The sequence below is a fragment of the Lithobates pipiens genome, unplaced genomic scaffold, assembly GCF_037356315.1.
Source record: "Lithobates pipiens isolate NorthernLeopardFrog02 unplaced genomic scaffold, aLitPip1_a1.2 Scaffold_19, whole genome shotgun sequence".
NCBI classification, from domain to species: domain Eukaryota; kingdom Metazoa; phylum Chordata; class Amphibia; order Anura; family Ranidae; genus Lithobates; species Lithobates pipiens.
The window spans coordinates 504,078,769-504,095,424 of NW_027507764.1; the positions used below are offsets into that span (position 1 = coordinate 504,078,769).

General features: G+C 39.7%; 1 protein-coding gene across 2 annotated transcripts in view; it reads right to left on the reverse strand.

Moving 5' to 3' along the window:
- The window catches only part of NIPAL2 (NIPA like domain containing 2), a 197,190-nt gene that overhangs the window by 20,836 nt on the left and 159,698 nt on the right, over window positions 1-16,656 (reverse strand). For both annotated transcript variants that reach the window (XM_077493087.1, XM_077493086.1), the window contains exons 7-9: window positions 15,989-16,124; window positions 7,477-7,565; window positions 3,491-3,554 (exon numbers count right to left, since the gene is read on the reverse strand). In XM_077493087.1, coding sequence (XP_077349213.1) covers window positions 3,491-3,554; window positions 7,477-7,565; window positions 15,989-16,124 — 289 coding nt within the window. The remainder of the gene's footprint in view (window positions 1-3,490; window positions 3,555-7,476; window positions 7,566-15,988; window positions 16,125-16,656) is intronic.

Below are 16,656 nucleotides of genomic sequence, written 5' to 3' on the forward strand. Positions count from 1 at the left end.
AAAACTGAACTCCTGCTATGGTTTTTTATTGCATAGTTACATTGGCCAAGCTTGGACCAATTTTGGTATACATATTTCATACCTGTGGTACCTCTGTGGAAGACAACAATCGCAGCAGTAGTCGGTACTACTAAGGTGATAGTGGTGGTCTTTGGGGTCCTGTGCTGAGCGGCTGCTCCTCTGCATAAGGAACACAGGGGGTAGCTGGTTTGGCATGGCCACCATTTACACAACACTTGTATTTTCTATAAGGAATACAAAGAGATTCCTGATTGGACGAAGTGGAGATCACACTGCGTATCCCTCTTGTGCAGTCAGAGATAGTCTTGTATTTATTGAAAAAAGATATACTGCATTCTGTGAATGGCAGTTTTGCTGAGCAAGCAACCCCTTGTGTTCACTATGCAGAAGGGCCTGCATAGGACCTGGAAGATCACGGCAATCACTATGATGGGGCTTACCACTACAGTAGTACATAGCTTATACCCACTAACTTATTCTTCAAACTTCTGTGTATGGCCATATTCATTTGCCTCAACATCTTCAGGGAAGATGTCTTTTATGCCTCGTAGACACGGACTTTCCGCCAACAAAACCGTGGAATGTAAAATTGACAAGGGACACCAACATAGTTGTATCTTTGATCTTATGAACTACGGCATAATGGTGCTGTGGTAGTGATATCACTAGAAAAAAAAAGCCTTTGAAAATTTGTTTGCAGTAACTCCATCAGTATCACCAGCAAAGTTGCTTCATTATTATCCCATTAATGAAGAACAGAATGTGCACTGCATTTGGAAAATTCATAATTGCTACATCACGAATGTTAATTCTCCATTATGAACGCTAGCTTACAAGACCAACTTCTTCTGGCTCGTCCTCGCTTCCGAGCATGCGTGTTTGTACTTTGGACTTTTCTCCGATGGACTTGTGTACACACAATCAGAAAATCCGAAACACACATTTGTTGGCGGGAAAATTTGAAGACATGCTAGCCAACATTTGTTGGCGGAACGTCCGACAACAATTCTCAGATGAAGCATACACACAGTTGAATTTTCCTCCAACAGCCTGACATTGAACATTTCCCGTCGGAAAATCCAATTGTGTGTACGGGCCTTTAGGCTGCCTTAGATGTTAATCTCCTCCAGCCAACCATCTCTTTTCCAAGAGGAGCCAAAAGTTGTTTATCTTAAACTGATAGATGGTGGCCTACACCCATACAAACAGGTTTCCCAGCTTTAAAGACAGCCACATCTGAGATACATTCTCCAATATCTGAGAAACATTTTTTGCCATTATTTACATAGAGACCTTCTTAATGTACTGGCACATCTCTAAACTGTCATGGTCTTTAGAAGGGTTGAAGCTAATGAAAATATACATAGCTTAGTTTAAATGCAGAATTTATTGTCAGATTGTGGGTGGGTCTTAGCAAAACCACTATGTAGCGCCCTGCTCCTAATGGGCAGACGCTATTATTTTTTCAAATTTAGTTGTCTGAAGCTGCAGGCTAATTTTTCCTAAAAGTTCTGGTCTCTGTGCCAGTCCAGCTGGGTTGCACTGGTTCCCACATGACCATAGGTGTCACTGTCACCGCCAGTACGTGTGGAAATGCAGCAGGCTGGATGTATTGAATACTACCTCTTGCTCAGAAATAGCTCAGTGGGAGTGGTTTCCCTGCTGTGCACTGTGGGAGAGGGTATTTAAGGTGCCGATCCAATTTTTGGTGGTTCTTTTCCGGGATCCGCTATCCCAACCTCATGGCCCTCCTGGCATGGGGTCTGTGTCGCATGGTCCTGTGCCTCGGGGCCAGCTGGTCTGAGGCTTTGCAACTGAGATGGTAGGCCCAGAAAAGTCTTGGGGCCTACTGATCCAGGGGTGGTCCTGTGCTGTCTCGCCTGTGGGGAGAAGCCAAGAAGAAACAGAGGATCCAGGGGAGGACTTTTCTAGTAGAGGACCGAGCGCAAGGTTGGTGTCTCTGGAGGAGCCTGGAAACTCAGAGGGCGCAACCCGGATCAACACCCATAAAGTATCGCCGGATCAGCTGAAAGAAACTGGTACTATATGGAAGTTCTTCAAAACTCTCAAGATTTCTTAGTTTAATTGACAAGTCTGTAGCAGAGACTTTGTTGAGCATCTCATTGGCTGCTAGGTCAAATGAGAGGGGCCTATCCGATGGTTGCTGGATCCAGTCTGTGGAGCTGATTGTCTTCTGGATTTGACCAATACCTCTAACCCACCATTACTAGGTGCCTGAACTCCCCCTTTATCCTCTGACCCTCTATTGAGAGACTTTTGTGTTTATCCTGAATAAATGTTAAAAAAAGGACTAAGTGTTGGATTCAACATCATTTGGGCAACGGGACCCCTGTGACGGAGAAGCGAGCCGGTGAAGTAACGGTAAGCCCAAATAAAACCAGCAGCTCCTTCGGGGTTAGTGCTACACCTATATGTGCAAACACTGAAAGACAAGCTAGAAGAAAACTGTAGGTGACATTTTTACCAAACAATACAGCCGTCACACAGCTTCCCGATAAAGAAAAAAACACCTGCAATTTATGCTAATCATACTAGGAAAAGAATAATTTAATTTGAAAAGCCACTTCCTATAAAGTGTAAAGATTAACAGATTACTAGGTTGTTTTATGTCTCTTCACTTTTTATGTCTCCTATAATTCCAGCCATTAATATGCAAGAGGCTCATCTTCCTACACACCAGGCTGCTTTCTACTGCAATTATCCCCTTTAATTACTAGATAGATTCATTGTCTTGTGCAGCACTTCACTCTCTAAGAGGCATAAATGGACCGAAATGCAATCTCACTTTCTGTGTAAGTGACTCTGAAATAAAGCAGACATCATTACTACAGAACATTAGACTAATTAATGGATCGCCCATTTATAAAGTGCTTTTTTATAGCCTCGAATTAGCTAGACTTGTAAAGAATCATAAAATTGTTTTTATTACTGCCTTAACTAGAGCAAGATGGGAGCTGTGTGTGTCACATAATGGAGATGTTAACTGATTCTAGATTTTCCATGTACAAACACAGTGTAAAAAAGATATCCAGAAAATTAAACTACTACAATAAATAATTTACATAGTTATCACTCAGAGACATCAGAATTATTACATTTCTTTTAACAGTCATGAATAAAGGACTGGTAGGAATCCTTATTAAAGGCTTGGGAACCAATATGGTTTCAGTGGGGTATCCAATGTGCTCACTATGACACAAAATAAATCTTAAGCTGGCAGATGCCACTGCATAAATACTGCAATTGTCAGATACAATTGCAATATTAAAACAAAAATAAAATTCTATACACACACACTTCTTTTGTCAGACCATCATAAAAGGGGCAATGTTTATACTGTAAATAATTTATATTATATATTGTAATATTTAAATATTGTACCGAATAAAATTTCTTCATGCCATCAAAACAACTGTGTAACATTTCCAGAAATAAACGTAAAACTTACCCAAAAATAAACATAAATATATTTAATATTGCTGCATCTTGGAATTCCTGATAAAATATTATACCTGCAAAGACAGAAATGAATGCATGAATTAAAAATATTTTAAGAAGATGAATATAATTTGGAGTTCATCTTAATCACTTTTTCTTTAACATTTTGATTATTATTTGTATTGCTTTTTTGACATGGGCGCCGTCAAAAAATGTGTTTAATTTCATTTCGTTCTGTACAAAAGAAAATTTGTATTTCATAATTCGTCTATGAAATTCAATTTGGATTCATACGAAATACGAATTTTCGTTCGTTTCGAAAACTTTTTGTTAAAATAACGAAAGTACGTTATGATGAATGTATCATTATGAGGGGTTCCCACCATCCCTGTGCTGACTTCCTGGGTTTTTAACTTTTAGGTTTGTTAACTTTTCGTAACAATTACGAATGTTCGTTATGATGAATTTATCATTATGAGGGGCTCCCACCATCCCTGTGCTGTGCTGACTTCCTCTGATTGGTGAACAAAACACCAGTCATGTTTCTGTTAATTTGGATCCGAAATTCCGAAATTCGTTAACGAAATTTCGTATGAAATTTGTAAGCATAGAAATTCCCATAGGGTTCCCACAATCGATGTACTGAGTTCCCAGGTCTGTACACCCGCTGTGCCCACTATGAGGGGTTCCCACCATCCCTGTGCTGAGTTCCCAGGTCTGAGTGTAAACCTGCTGTGCCCATTATGAGGTGTTCCCACCATTGCTGTGCTGTGCTGACTTCCTCTGATTGGTGAACAAAACACCAGTCACAATTCTCTTAATTTGGATCCGAAATTTCGTATGAAATTCGTAAGCATAGAAATTCCCAAAGGTTTCCCACCATCCCTGTGCTGTGCTGACTTCCTGGGGTTTTTAACATTTAGGTTCATTAACTTTTCGTAAACAATTACGAATTTTTGTTATGATGAATTTATCATTATGAGGGGTTCCCACCATCCCTGTGCTGACTTCCTGGGTTTTTAACTTTTAGGTTCGTTAACATTTCGTAACAATTACAAATTTTCATTATAAATTTGGATCTGAAATTCGTAAACAAAATTTCGTACGGAATTAGTATGCATAAAAATTCGTATTTCGGATTTGGACGAATGTACGAATTTCCATAAATTCGTACGAATTTTCATTTCGTACGAATTTTCATTTCGTACGAAACTAATCGCACATGTCTATTGCTTTTGTGTAGCCAATTCTCGGCAGGCATGGGTACATAACATAATTGGTCATTAGGGATGAGCTCAGGCGTGTTCGCATGGAACACATGCAGAGCCCGCCAGGAAGTAGGCGCTGTGCTAATCACAGGCAGTGACACATTGCCCGATCTCTGCAGCCGCACATCGGGGCAATGTCTCACTGTCTGATTAGCGCAGCGCTGCACCGACTTCCTGGCGGGCTCTGCATGTGTTCTATGCGAACACACCTGAGCTCATCCTTATTGGTGATGTGTTCTATAGTTCAGCAAGGGAGCGCTCAAGCAATTTTCACTTGTAGTTTGCACTTGACTTTCATAAATAACCTCCATGGCATGATAAAGTTAGCTATACACCGATCAACATTTGGCAGTAAGGCAAATTTCAATCAGTGCGCGGCAGTCCCGATCAAGAGAAGGCATTTGTTGTATTGACCTGTGTTAAAGGGACATGCTGGAAAACATTCTGTTGATCAGCAGCTGAAGCAACTGATCACTGTATTCTGACAGCAATGGGTCCGTCTGTTAGAATACAATGTCCCGGTGGAGCAGGGATTCCTCCAACCATTTTTTTGCTGCTGTGTAGGGCCAGGTTGAGAAGTAACTCCACTTTTGTTGAGAAAACACATTCCCCCCTGGGTGATCAATGTACATTACAAGGGTTTTAATTTTAACAAACTTTTGGAGTCTTATCTGTTTCTGCGCTGAAGAAATAGCTCTTTGTTAGATCATATATTGTACAGGACTGATTTTGAATGGGAATGACTAATTAATTACAAGCAGCTGTTGTACTTTCAGGGTTCAGATGAAAAAAAGTTGCAGTGTCAGCATCCCCTTAGGAGTGTTTAACCCTTAGGAAGTATCTCGCCAAAAATAAAATTTTTGTTGCAGAAGATAACTAAAACCTGACCTGTAACTTAGTACAGACTTCTTCACCCAAACAGAAAATTACATTTTTGAAGGCATTCTATATGCCAGCTGTATACAGAAAGCCTCCAGGTTGCCATATTGCATTGAATTTATAGAAAATTACAGCAACAGCATATTGAAAATAAAAGGTCATTTTTATTAACATTAAATTACAATATGGCTTCTATAATATTATTTATACATATATATATATATATATATATATATTTTTTTTTTTGTGATCACCAACATTTTTTTCTACGGCAGTGGAGTTACCTTTTAAGTCAGTAATAAGGAGAGATCAGCAGCAGGGATACCACAGGCAATACTAGTGACTGGTCCTTTGCTGTATGACTGCCTTTTTTTTTTTTGGGTACAGCTTACAGAGTTCAGTTCCCTTTTTAACTCTGGCCACACTGTCACAGTGAAAAATTAATATGATAAAATGTATTTTGTGTTACAAACAACCTACAAAAATACAATCCATTCCCTTTGACCACTTCTCGCTCATACTGTGTTTCCCAGAAAATAAGCCAGAGTTTTATATTAATTTTGGCAACAAAAAGACACAGTAGGGCTTATTTTCCGGCTAGGTCTTATCATGCCATGTGCTGTCTCTCTCCCTCCCTGCCTGTCAGGAATCCCCTGTGTAAAAGTGCTTGTAGAATACTGGAATCCACTCCGTTACAGTATCACACAATGCTAATAGTTTAGTGCCACATACCTTCTTATAGCGCCTGTGAACCGCTGGGGCTCTGCAGAGGAAGGGGGTTGAAATCCCCCGCTGACAGCTAGGAGGAGAGGAGGATAGGAGCAGGAGATCAGCTGATTGCAGAGCGGCACTATTCCGAAGGTACTTTGGATCAAACAGACACACACATTCTACACCAGGGATATGCAATTGGCGGACCTCCAGCTGTTGCAGAACTACAAGTCCCATGAGGCATAGCAAGACTCTGACAGCCACAAGCATGAAAATCTGAGGCAGAGGCATGATGGACCTTGTAGTTTTGCAACAGCTGGAGGTCCACTAATTGCATATCCCTGCTCTACAATATACAATACTGCAATGGAGCGGATTCCAGCACTCTACACTAGGACTTATTTTCAGGGTAGGGCTTATATTGCAGCCTTTCCCAAAAAAAAAAAAAAAAAAAATCGCAGTACGTCTTATTTTCTGGGTAGGTCTTATTTTCGTGGAAACGCAGTAGGTGTTTTTTATCTGCCGGTAATTCTGTTTAATGTAAAAGCAATTCGAGTAGACTCCAGCCGCCTTTCTGGGCTCTCCCATTCCTCCGGCGAGCCCGGGACTGAAGGCGGTGGTTCAGCTGGCTTACCATAAAGATCACCGTGGACCAGAATGTCCCAGACATTCTCTATGGTCTAAGAAACTGGAAGCCATGTGTAAACTAAAATTCATGAAAGTATATATATTTTTAAGTTGGCTTTAAAAAAAAAAAAAAAAACGCTGTACAAATACCATGTGACATAAAAAATTGGGGGTTCTAAGAAATTTTCTAGCAAAAAAAATGATGTTTTTTACATGTAGAAGAGAAATGTCAGAATTGGCCTGTAGTTAAAATATGGGCTAAAAAATACTTTGAAAAGAAAACTTTCCAGAAAACCAGAAAATGTGTTCTGAATAAGCAATGAACATAGAAAAAAAAAATAATTTTACTGCAGATAACATTATACAAACGGTTAAGCGAAGATCTAAACCAATACCACCTGCAATAAATTTGTACCCTCTGTTTAATTTCAGATATGTAATAAAATTTTGGCAGAAAAAAAAAAAAAAGAAAAAAAGTAACCATTTCTTTCCTAGTCTCCTCGTTCCATACCTGCGAGTATAGCGCTGGTTGTGAAGAACACAAAGTTAATTGGCACCACCTCCGTTGCATTGTAAAGCTGCATTGCTTGATTTAAGAACCTAGCGAATAAACAAATAAGTAAATAAAGAAATGAGACTAAAATAACAAGTGAAAACAATACTGCAGACAGTTTAATAGTAAAAGACGCTGTAAGATTTAGCAGCTTCATAAATATTTATAGAGAAGAGCGCTCAGCGGGACTTAAAATTACTCTATAATGTACTTTGGAAGTCTAAATAAATGAGAACAAACGCAGGGCGAAAAAAAAAAAAAAAAAAGAGGAAACGCAGACGCAATTTTAAATTAATCCATGTAAAATGTGCTTGCAGGATTGTGAAAAATTATCACAATTAAATTTTATGTTCTCTGTTTATTGTGAGCTATGAAAACTTCTGTTGGTTTAGTTTGAAATACAAACTAAGAAAACAAGTATAAGCGCAGCCAGCGTGCAGAAATCTAATTTACGGCTAGAGAATATTGGTTTGAAATGATGTCTTTATACAGTACAGTCTATATTGGAAATGAAATTTCATTTATCAGAATTTAAGACATATTACACTAAGAGATTCCCTTAATGCTGAGCTTCAGGATAATAACTAGGTACACGGATGAAATACATAGAAGGCGAGGGGGGTTTATATAGCAAAAGTTATTTATTCCTATCCACCCAGTCCTGAGATTTACACAGCTCTGCCACACCACACAGCCCTGCCTGGCAGGAGAGGAGACCTAAATTCTGCTTATGTAATGCTTACAGATCTCCTCCCCAGCCCCTGCTACTCTGCTCTCTCCTTCTATCAGCACTACACCAGAGACAGAGGCTGAAAATAGCTAAAACCAAAACAAACTCAGTTACTTATACTGCTTGCAATTATGCATGTAAAGGATGTGTTAACCATTTCAGCCGAGGAATGATTTGCCCCCTTAATGACCAGGCCATTTTTAGCAATACGGCACTCCGTTGACTTAACTGACAATTGCGCCGATGTGCGACGTTGTACCCAAACAAAATTGATGTATTTTTTTTCCCCACAAATAGAGCTTTCTTTTGGTGGTACTTGATCACCTCTGTGGTATTTATTTTTTGCGCTATAAACAAAAATATCTTTTTTTTTTTTATAGACAATCTTGAAAAAAACAAAAATATTTTATACTTTTTGCTATAATAAATATCCCCCAATAAAATGTAAAAAAATAAATTTCACCAGTTTAGGCTGATATGTATTCTTCTACATATTTTTGGTAAAAAAAAAAAAAAACGCAATAAGCGTATATTGATTGGTTTGGGCAAAAGTTATAGCGCCTACAAAATAGGGAATACATTTACGGCATTTTTTTTTTTTTTTTACTAGTATTGACAGTGATCAGTGATTTTTAAATCGGGACCGCCACATTGTGGCAGACAGATCAGACACTTTTGACACATTTTTGGGACCATCGACATTTATACAGCGATCGGTGCTATAAAAAGGCACTGATTAATGTGTAAATGTCACTGGCAGGAAAGGAGTAAACACAAGGGGGTGATCAAGTGGTTAAATGTGTAGATGCGTTTCTTACTGCGGGGGGATGGTAGTGACTAGAGGAGACATGTCACTGTTCCTACTTAGTAGGAGCAGGTGATGTGTCTCTCCTTTCCGGACAGAACAAGGATTTGTGTGTTTACAATCTTTCTTGGTCTACCTGACCTTGGCTTGGTATCAAAAGAACCCCTAATCTTCTACTTCTTAATAAGTGATTAAACAGTACTGACTGGCATATTCAAGGCTTTGGATATCTTTTATATCCTTTTCATCTTTGTAAAGTTTCGTTACCTTTTTACGCAGGTCTTTTGACTGTTATTTCCTACCTCCTCATGGCTCAGTGTCTAGCCTGCTTAGTGCATCCATGTGAGAGCTAACAAACTCATTGACTATTTATACACAGACACTAATTGTGATTTAAAAAGCCACAAATGTGGGAAATTAACCTTTAATTCCTATTTTAACCTGTGTGTGCCACCTTCTGTGTCTGTACTAAGGCCAACCATTCCAGGGTATGCAAACGTTTTATCAGGGTGATTTCTGTTATGATTTAACCACTGGGCACTTAAACACCCTTAATAACCAGACCAATTTTCAGCTTTTGGTGCTCTCACATTTTGAACGACAATTACTCAGTCATGCAACACTGGACTTATATGAAATTTTTGTCCTTTTTTTCACACAAATAGAGCTTTCTTTTGGTGGTATTTAATCACCGCTGGGTTTTTTATTTTTTGTGCTATAAAAGAAAAAATACAGAAAATTATATAAAAAAATTTTCTTAGTTTCTGTTATAAAATTTTGCAGATTACTAATTTTTTCTTCATAAATTTTGGCCAAAATTTATACCACTACATATCTTTGGTAAAAATAAGTACAAATTGGTGGATATTATTTGGTCTTTGTGAAAGTTATAGAGTCCACAGGCTATGGTGCCAATATCTGAAAATTGATCACACCTGAAGTACTGACGGCCTATTTCAATTCTTGAGACCCTAACATGCCAGAAAAGTACAAATACCCCCCAAATGACCCCTTTTTGGAAAGAAGACATTCCAAGGTATTTAGTAAGAGGCATAATGAGTTTTTTGAAGTTGCCATTTTTTCCCACAATTCTTTGCAAAATCAAGATTTTTTTTACTTTTTTTTTTTTCACAAAATTGTCATATTATCAGTTTATTTCTCACACAGCATATGCATACCACAAATTACACCCCAAAACACATTCTGCTATTACTCCCGAGTACGGCGATACCACATGTGTGAGACTTTTACACAGTGTGGCCACATACAGAGGCCCAACATGCATGGAGCGCCATCAGGCGTTCTGGAGCACCCAGGACAATTTTGACATTTCTCTCCTACATGTAAAAATCATCATTTATTTGCTAGAAAATTACATAGAATCCCAAAACATTATATATTTTTTTTTAGCAAACACCCTGGAGAATACAATGGTGGTCGTTGCAACTTTTTATCTCGCACGGTATTTGCGCAGCAATTTTTCGAATGCTTTTTTTGGGAAAAAAAACTGTTTTGTGCTTAAAAAAAAAAAACACAGTAAAGTTAGCCCAATTTTTGCATAATGTGAAAGATGACGTTACACCGAGTAAATCGATACCTAACATGTCACTCTTCAAAATTACACAGGCTCGTGGAATGGCGCCAAACGTCGCTACTTAAAAATCCCCATAGGCGACGATTAAATTTTTTTTTTACTGGTTATATGTTTTCAGTTACAGAGGAGGTCTAGGGCTAGAATTATTTCTCTCGCTCTAACGTTCGCAGCGATACCTCACATGTGTAGTTTGAACACCGTTTCCATATGTGGGCGGGACTTACGTATGCGTTCGCTTCTGCATGCGAGCACATGGGGACAGGGGCGCTTTAAAAAAAAAAAAATAAAATGTTATTGTTCATTTTACTTTATTTATTTTAGTTTGATATTTTTTTCCCCAAAAAAACATCCATTGTAATAGGAATATGGCATAACAGGTCCTCTTTACAGTGAGATATGGGGTCAATAAGACCCCGCATCTCACCTCTAAGCTGGGAAGCCTGAAAAAAAAAAAAAAAAAAATTTCTGGATTTGATCGTATTGGCGAGTCGGTAGAAGCACCGGAGGGCGGCGGGATATTGCAGGGTATCACCGACTATGGCTGGGTATCTCAGAGTATGGCGTTGCAGAGTATTGCGTTGCAGAGCATTGCAGGATATTGGAGGGTGTTGCAGAGCATTGCAGAGTGTTGCACGGTATTGGCGGGTGTTGCAGAGCATTGCAGAGTGTTGCAGAGCATTGCAGAGTGTTGCAGGGTATTGGCGGGTGTTGCAGAGCATTGCAGAGTGTTGCAGGGTATTGGCGGGTGTTGCAGAGCATTGCAGGGTATTGCAGGGTATTGCAGAGTAATTCAGAGTATTTCAGAGTAATGCAGGGTATTGCAGAGTAATGCAGAGTAATGGCAGGGTATTGCAGAGTATTGGCAGGGAATTGAGGGGTTAATTATCGGTGAGCAGCGATGTGGGCACTGCAGATGCTGCCCACATCGCTGCTGACACCGATCTCTTCCCCCTCCGCTGTTCCGATCGGTACAGAGAGGGGGAGGGAGGAACCGGCGTCATAACATGACGCCGGTTTGTTTACAAGTGATCGCTCCGTCATTTGACGGAGCGATCACGTGGTAAACGGCCACTATGAGCGGCCGTTTACCATGATCCGTGATGTGCCGGGTCCTGTGGACCCGGCGGTCACGGATGCTCTCGAGTGCGTGCCCCAGGGGGCGCGCGAGAGCGGAATTCTGGGAGGCCGTCATATGACGGCCTCCCAGAGTTAAGAAACCGCCCTGTAGCCGTCATTCGGCTATAGGGCGGTTGTTAAGTGGTTAAAAAGGATCCAAAAAACGATGTGATAATGGCTTCATGTGATTGCTATCCTTAAATAAAAGACAGTTTTTTGGCATGATCAGTCATATTTTCAATATTAATGCCAAAATTTCACAATTTCTTCCAGGGTGTGCAAACTTGTGAGCAGGATTGTGTATATATATATATATATATATATATATATATTTTTTTTTTTTTTTTTTTTTTTTTTCTTAAGTAGCGAGGTGCTGGGCTAGAGCAATATGGAGAAGGAGGTCTTCTATGCTTCTCTTCTATTCTTCCATATCTTCTCTGAAATACTGATGTTATGCTGCACTAACCTTCTGCTGCCAGTTGGGGAAGAGCTAAAGCCAAACAAGCCCATAGCCCAATAGACTTTCTATAATTTGTATTAAACTGCCCAAGAAAGTTTTTCCTATTGGCACTGAGGGAATTCGAGAGAGCACCTCTATCTGGATATTTGACTGTCATACTGTATCAGCGGAGATCTGAGACTGGTGGTGGGGACACCACAGCATTGACCACATTACAGGGTGTCCACTCATCCTCTGCTTCCCACCTCTGATCACCAAAGGCTTTTGAGGAGAGACCAAAGGGGCCCCCCTTCTACAATGAGTGGTCACCACAGCATCCCAGGGACTGGTGAGAAGGCTATGTGCTGATACTTAGCCACTGACACCAAGTGTCAAATCCATACTGTACTCTGTACCGCACTTATTCCAATCTTAGACTGTAGCTTACCAACCCTATACTTAATTTTACCTGCCTTGCACCTGCACCAAGACTATACTGTACCTATACAGCATGCAGGTTAACTGGGACTGCACTCTTAAAAGGGCCCCAATGATAGCCGGCAAAAGACCATCTCAAAGGACTGCCCCTCCCATAATTATTATTCTGCAGGCCCCCTTTGTTCCCCTGCCCCTTCTGCGACCATGCTCTTTTTCTTTTAGACAGTGCATACCCAGTAGATCTAGGACCATCATCGCTGCCATAAATGAGCTCTGGCGGAATAATTCCATCACTCAGAGTAAAATTTACTACTGTTCACTGCTTCACTTGAGGTGCCCTTGCTATCTGAATGCCAATGCCTAGTCCTTACTGGCATTTTGTATGCTACATTGTGGTTATACCATTGTTGATCCATTTTATGTTTGCCTAGTATTGGGTGAAAATATATTAAGTTTGCCTTTACTACCTCGCTTATGTCTGTTTTCTTTGATATAGCATTACTATTGGGTACTAAGTCTTACTTTCAGTGAATTCCTGTGATATTGTTTGTCCACTCAACCTGGTGTGTCCGAGGGGCTGAGATTCCAGATAAGGTCGAGGTAAGGAACAAACGACCCATAATATCCAGTGCATTCTATGGGGGTAGCGCTACACATATAAGCTTTCAAGCATACATTTAATACAAATATAAAATAATATAAATATAATAAAATAATATAAAATATAATATAATAATATAAAATATAATAATAAAATAAAATAATATAAATATATTTTACTGCACAAACCCTTTATACAAAAATTCCTCCCTTTCCCTCCTCACATGGCTCAGTGAAAGCTGTGGTAGCCAAATCCATTAGATCAAATCCATTGACGAAAGAGAGCAGGGGGCAGAGCCAAGCCACACTGTGTGTAAAAATAGATGCACACAGTGCGGCTCGGGACCAAGCCCACACGATTGCACCCCTAGAAAGTGGCTTGCTACGGGAGACCCTAGAATAAGAGGATCGGGGCTACTCTGTGGAAAACCACTTCATACAGCAGGTAAGTACAACATGTTTGTTATTTTAAAAAATCTTTTAGGGCCAGTTCACACCACAGAAACGCAGTCCAGATGTGTTCCAGATGCTTGTCTGCATGCGTGTTATTGCTGCGTTCCAGTGCATTTTTGGTGCGTTTTTGATGCAGTCCAGTGCAGTTTTTCCCCTTTTTTTTCTTAACCTTAAATAAGGACATGCGTGTTTCAGCGCTTTTAGGTGCATTCCGGTGCACTTTTGATGCATTTTATAGCATACCAGTACAGTCCAGTGCAGGGTAAATGCAGCATGTTCTACTTTTTTTCTGGAACTGCAAGCAAGAACTATGCCATTGAAAGCCATATAACCTACTTTCCATGCATGTTTGATGCAAAAAAAAAAAAAAAAAACAAAAAAAAGAACTGGCCCTTACAATAATACATTTGCAGCAGGGTTTATCAGTAGGAAATACTTTAGAATTGCCTTCTACCAATAAAAATTTAATCTTTTACTTATATGCTAGAAAATGAATTTAAATCTGTACACTGACTGTTGCGCATGAGCAGGACAATGTATAGTCTCTGCACTTTACGGAGGCTGGGAAAGGAGCCAAGTGCCAAGATAATGTAACTCCAGCACGCAGCCTGCCTGCCCAATGGGTGAATCAAAAAGATGGTGGACCTGGAAGAAAAAGAAGAACACATGACACCAGCAAGTGCAAAATGAATGTGGGGGCTTGGAGCTCACATCACAAGAGGAGATCACACCCAAAGGTAAGTGACTCATAACGTGTAATTATGCTGTGCACATTATGGCAAATTCTAGCCTCCCCTCCATCCTTTACTGTTGCTTTGTGATCTTAAAAAGGGTAGGTATAGTCCTTTTTTTCGGTCTTTTTTTGATAGAAGGGGAAGGATTTGAATGCCTATCAGCTTTTTATTGAGTCTGTGTCCCTGCTGGTAGATTCACCCTTCCCATTATATAAGTTTACCTAATTGTTTTGGTAATAATTGCCACTTAAGCCAGCCATACATGGGTCGAATTTCAAATGAATTTTCTTTCGAAAATCATAACTAAAAATTTTTGTTCAAATTTTGCACAATTAGTGGGCCGGGCCGCAGCAATGGCCAATTTTCATGTGGTCACTGAATTTGCGTGATCGGGCATGTTGGAAATTTCTAATCAATGACGGGAGAAATATAATCGAAAAAGAAATACGCATGACTTGCGACTCAGAAAGAAAAGAAGTTTCCTGGCCACAACATTTTTTTTTCTTTAGCAACACGAGGTGAAATTGAAGGCTTGGCTGGTCAAATTTTGAAATGAATGGTGGCACCATCAAATTACAAAATGCACACATTTTCTGATTTTCAAAAAGAAAATCTGTTCGGAAATTGAACCCATGTATGGCCTGCATAAGAGAGAAAGCAATAAGAAATATCATTTTTTTCAATGGCAATACATGTTCTGGTTATAATTCAGAATGCGAGGGGAATTTTCCTCACTTTGTAGAGATGTCTTATGCCCCATACACACTTTTGGAAATTCTGACGGAAAAAGTCAGATCGGATTATGTTGTCGGAAAATCCGATCGTGTGTGGCCTCTATTGGCCTTTTTCTGTCAGAATTTCCGACGGGAAAAACTTTGAGAGCTGGATCTAAAATTTTCTGACAACAAAATCCGATCTGACTGTTTACGATCGTGTGTAGAGAATTCCGACGCACAAAGTGGCACGCATGCTCAGAAAAAAATTGGAGATGAAAGCTTTTGGCTACTGGCCTCTACGTAGTCCCATCATACGTTTTGTACGTCACCTTGTTTCGCATTTTCCGACAACTTTGTGCGACGGTGTGTATGCAAGACAAGTTTCGGCCAGAATCCGTTGGAAAAAATCAGACGGATTTTGTGGTTGGAATGTTCGACCGTGTGTATAGGGCATTACTATTTCCTGAACTGAAGAAAAAAAAAAAAAGTTTTGGCTACACATACACTTTAAATTTAACTAAAGATCGACTTTTAAAGTAGAGTTTTAATTGACTGCCTTTCCCAGTAATTTTATAGTACTCAGCAGGAATGTTTTTGTTGATGGTTAAAAAAAAAAAAAGAAAAAATTCCAAAAAGTGTTACATCACTGAATTCCGTAGTGATCTTTTATGCAATCCACAGATAAAACGAAGCCTAGATCATTTACAATTCCACTTTGCGGTGGAAAAAAAAAAAAAAAGCATCATCATTAAAATTCTACTGAAGATAGTCCTGTCTGGCTCTGAACACAAATAAGGGCTTTCAGGCAGAAGAACACTTTTCCACATAAAAAGGCCACAACTTACTTGACCTGGAAGACACAAGACACAATCATTAGAACAGCCATGACGTAGAATATGGCGTACGTCAGCTGCATTTCCCCCTTCAAGGTCACCGCTAACATGCCAGCAACTGCTTTCACTGAAATCACTGCCACCGAGGCTGGAAAAGAGAAAGAAAGCTATGTGAGCATTTAGGTCTATAATATGAAATAATAACATATGGGTCAGGCAAAAGCAATGAGAATACACAAGTATGCAGAGCAGGAGTTCTGACTAGGGTTGCCATATTTTCTTCAAATCAAACCCGAACACTTAAGCAGTGGACAGCAATTTTTATTTTAATAGTATAAACTATACATATATTTTGCTATTAAATAACATTTGTAATCATATGACATTAATAACAAGAGTCCTCCTTTACATCAGAGTCCACAAAGTTCCCCTTTTACATCTGAATCCACAGAGTTCCCATTCACAATAAGGGGGGACTCTGCAGACTCTGATGTAAGGGACAACTCGGGGGACTCTAAGGGATGCTCTGAAAACCCTGATGTAAGGGGGAACACTCTGATGTACGGAGTGGACTCTGCTGCAAGCAGGAACACTGTGGCCTCTGGTGTAAAGGGGGACTCTGATGTAAGGGGTGCTCTGAGAACCCCGATTTACCTTGGTGTGCTCACTCATAGGCAGGA